The sequence below is a fragment of the Vombatus ursinus genome, unplaced genomic scaffold (genome assembly GCF_900497805.2).
Source record: "Vombatus ursinus unplaced genomic scaffold, bare-nosed wombat genome assembly UNPS02013252.1, whole genome shotgun sequence".
Taxonomy (NCBI): Eukaryota; Metazoa; Chordata; class Mammalia; order Diprotodontia; family Vombatidae; genus Vombatus; species Vombatus ursinus.
In genome coordinates, this window is record NW_020953030.1 from 1 (window position 1) to 3940 (window position 3940).

A 3940-nucleotide genomic window follows, 5' to 3' on the forward strand; every position below is an offset into this window, starting at 1 on the left:
ACCAACCCTGGCTGTTATTGGCCTCATCAAGCCTTTGGGATCCTTGGTTTGCACATCAGAAGTACAAGCCAGATGGGTCACACGGGTCCTAAAGGGTATGTAGATGGAAAACACAAGTGAGCAAGGGGGAAAAAACCAAAGATGGTGGGAGGGCAGGGTGGTTTTCAACCTTTGTCTAAGTTAAAATGATGACTGATTGATTTTAGAGACTAGAAATCTTGATAACTCACCAGTCCCCATTTAAAACAGACAGAAGCTCTAAAAGCTGGAATTATATTAGTATTAACTAAGTCATAGGGTAATGATGACTTATATCTCTAAATGCAAAGAAAGTAGGGACTACAAAATGCTGGCTTTGTCTAACTACCCAAAAGTTCATCGGCCATTTTTGTGAAATTAATGGGCCTAATTAAAACACCAAAATGATGATCTTAGTGAAAATATTTTAGTCAACCTAGTTGCTTGGTACAGTAATATGAGAGACAGGTAGGTTTATAGCTACCAATTGAGATGTTAATGTCAGAGCAGAAGAGGTTGCCCATGTAGTATCCTCAGAGATCTCTCCTTGATATCTGTTATCAGTTTTCTCAATGTCTTGGATGAAGGCCTGGGTGGCATACTCAAATGTGCTAATGATACAAAAGTGAGAAGAGACTGACAGCACACTGGATTGTGAGCCAAACCAAAAACATCTTGACACTGGGCAAATCTAATGATAAACCTTTAATTAAGTGAAATTTAAAGTCCTACAACTAGGTTGAAAAATCAGCTTCACAAACACAAGACGGAGAAAATGTAACCTGAAGCAACTTAGGTAGAAAAAGAAAGATCTGGCTGGTTTCATGCTACAAACTTAATACGAGTCAACAGTGTGATAAGGCATTCAAAAACAAAGTTCCTGTGATTCCAACTTTCATTAAGGGAAGCATGACTTCCAGAACAAGAGTAGTGATTGCCTAACTGAACTCTGCCATGGTCAGACCATATCTAGTGTTCTGGTTACTTCTGGTTACTAGGCATCATATTTTACCAAGAAAATTGATAAACTGGAGAGCATCACAAGCAGGATGATAAGAATGGTGGAGATCAGACCTTGAGACCCTGCTACATAAGAGTCTCTTAAAGGCACTGGGGAAGTGTAGCCTAGCAAAAAGAGGTATGGAATACACCTGGTAACAATATTTAAACTTGCAAGAATATATTTACCTGACTTGGCCTCAAAAGACTTTACTGAGCACAATGGGTAAAAGTTGCAAGGAGACATTTATGCTTGATTTCAGGAAAAAAAATTCTAACAATTAGAACTATCCACAAATGAAGTGAACTGCCTTGGAAAGTAATGAGTTCCCTCTCATTGGAGGATGACCATTATTCCAGCATATTCCAAAAGGTATAGTTTAGATTGACTGGCTTATGAGGTATTTCCTAGCTTTGAGATTTTATGATGAAGGCTAAACAACTGATTAGTTGAGTTACATTTAGTTTTCTACTGGTTACCTTGACATCATAGAGACAAAGACATAGTAAGCCTAAGTCACAAGGATCGTCTTGTGACTTATTAATGACAACATGCCTTTGTGGAAGGTTTAAATGTCCAGGAACCTGAATCATTGGTTTTGTTACTCTCTTGGGTGCAAGAAAAACAGTGACCAACCTCATAATTATAGGTTGAGGTACTTCATATGGTTTGCCCAGAGTTCTAAGAGATGTCTAAAGGAATTCTTTAATTTTATTTTGTAGGCTTGAATGAACTACCATCACCAGAGGCCATGAGAGAAGACATTAACAAAAGGAAAGCCAATAAAGCCACGGGGTAGGCTATGTCCCTTAATTACTTGCATATACTATTCCAATTTACAACTAGAGTTTTCAAAACTTTTCAACAATCACAGTAAAGCATTTTCCTTAAGGGTCAACAATTGGAATCATACCCAGTAATGCAAAAAGCAGTGAATTTCAAACAGAAGGAAAATGGGGTATTAAGAATTCTGGAAGAGCTCTAGGGAAACCTTTATTAGGAGTTGCAGGTGAAAGAGGAAATGAGGATACCCAACATGTCATGGCAATGAGGACACTAGATCATCACTATCTACCATGTCAAAGAACTAAAGACTTCAGAATAGGATTAGGGACTTTACCTGTGATTTAATTGGCATAAACAACTCCAAGGTTAGGAAATTCCCTCAACCAAAGCAGGTCAGCACCTTCTCTGAAACTTATGGCTTTAGAAAGTTATGTAGAGAAGTGAAAGTTTAAGTTATTTTCCCAGGAACACATAGCCAGTCAGAGGCAGAACTTTTGACCAAGGCTATCTTGAGTTTAGAGACAGTTCTTTATCTACTATATTCTGACTCTCATTCACCTAGAATTTCAGAATACATGACAGTAGGAGGGATGTCAAGAAAGTTAACATCATGGTTTGGTCTGGGGCCAGCAAGAGATAGTGAATTATCACCAATCTGGACAGCATGGTCCCAGGGTGGCTGTTCCACAGCTGAGTGGCCTATGTCTTCCAGGGCATGATTTCTGGAGGTTTGGCTAGGAGATTACAGCACTAGCAGAAAGGATATTGAGAAGAAAGCTAAGATGAAGCATGATTGGTTCTGGGACTAGTTAGATAGAGTTTGACTCTTACCAATTAGAATGGCCCAGCCCTAGGGGAGTAGTTCCAAAATAATGTCTTTAAAAGAAGTTCACTTTATAGTTAGGAAGAGGAGAAGAATTTTGAGAGTAAGAGACATATTAGTATAAGTTAGAATGAAAGACAAATCATGGATATGATTCTGAATTTTAGGAAGAGAATTTCAGTTTTACCCATAATAAGATGATCTTTTTTTTTCTTCTCTACTTCATAAAGGTTTGGCTTATACTTCAATCAGGTTTTGCAAACAGATTGTGTCATATACCTAGATGAGCTCTTGTCCTTCATCGATGCAAAGCCCAACTTGTTATCTCTGCTCCTGGTGGATCCACTACTGGCTTTTAAGGTTTTCTTTGGCCCACTTACCCCATACCAGTACCGTCTGACTGGCCCAGGGAAGTGGGATGGAGCCAGGAATGCCATTCTGACCCAGTGGGACCGCACAATCAAGCCAACAAAAACTCGAGTTGTACAAGAGCCTCCAGATACTTTTTCCTACCTACTCAAAGTCTTCAGCTTTTGGGCTCTATTTGTTGCTATATTTCTTATTTTCCAATAACTGAAACCTTTGGTACCTTAGAACAAATGCACAGGATAGTAGAGTAATCTCCTATATCCTCCATCAGAGCAGAGCCTTCACTCCTGTGGGTCTTTCCCAAAATACCTAACTTGAGGCCTTATTCTCCCCACCTGAATCCACATGCACTCTAGAAACTCTATGGAAGCCCTATTGGTCAATAGCGTTCAGCGTGTACTTTTCCCACCCTTGTCCCTCTCCAGCTTTATACTGACCTCTATATTCTACCAACCTATGTGGAGGACAGTTTTCTGCAAAATTTCAAACAATACATAAATGTGAGCTATGATTATGGGAATTGTTTTTTTAATCTTTATTATCTACACTAATGCCAGTGGAATAAAATAGTTTTTCCTGATTTTGGTAGTTTCAGAGGAGATACCAATCTAAGTAGCTATACTTTCTCTCCTTTGAGAAATCTTGTTAATTCAATTTGTGTACCATAGGCTGCCAAAGCTTTGCAAATACTAGGTCTGTATAGAGGTTGTATGCTATGCATTTCACTGAAAAACAATAAAATAAACAATGAACATTTTCAAATGTTTTTAATCTCTTTATTGTTGGGGGAAGAGGAGGGGTACTAAGAAAGAGGTGAATTAGGGGTAAGGTAGGGAAAGAAGACAGGGGAAGTAATGTCTACTGAGGACCAACATGAAGGCTAGGTGAATTAAGTAAATATCTAAGTGGCACACACACACACACACACACACACACACACACAC

At 38.9% G+C, this 3940-nt stretch overlaps 1 protein-coding gene across 1 annotated transcript; it reads left to right on the plus strand.

Moving 5' to 3' along the window:
- The first annotated feature begins 6 nt into the window (after positions 1–6).
- LOC114040502 (dimethylaniline monooxygenase [N-oxide-forming] 1-like) lies at positions 7–3734 on the plus strand. The gene is made up of 3 exons (XM_027858629.1): positions 7–95; positions 1741–1813; positions 2858–3734. The coding sequence occupies exons 2-3, from the start codon at positions 1770–1772 to the stop codon at positions 3198–3200; spliced, it is 387 nt and encodes a 128-aa protein (XP_027714430.1). The 5' UTR covers positions 7–95; positions 1741–1769; the 3' UTR covers positions 3201–3734.
- The last annotated feature ends 206 nt before the right edge of the window (positions 3735–3940 follow it).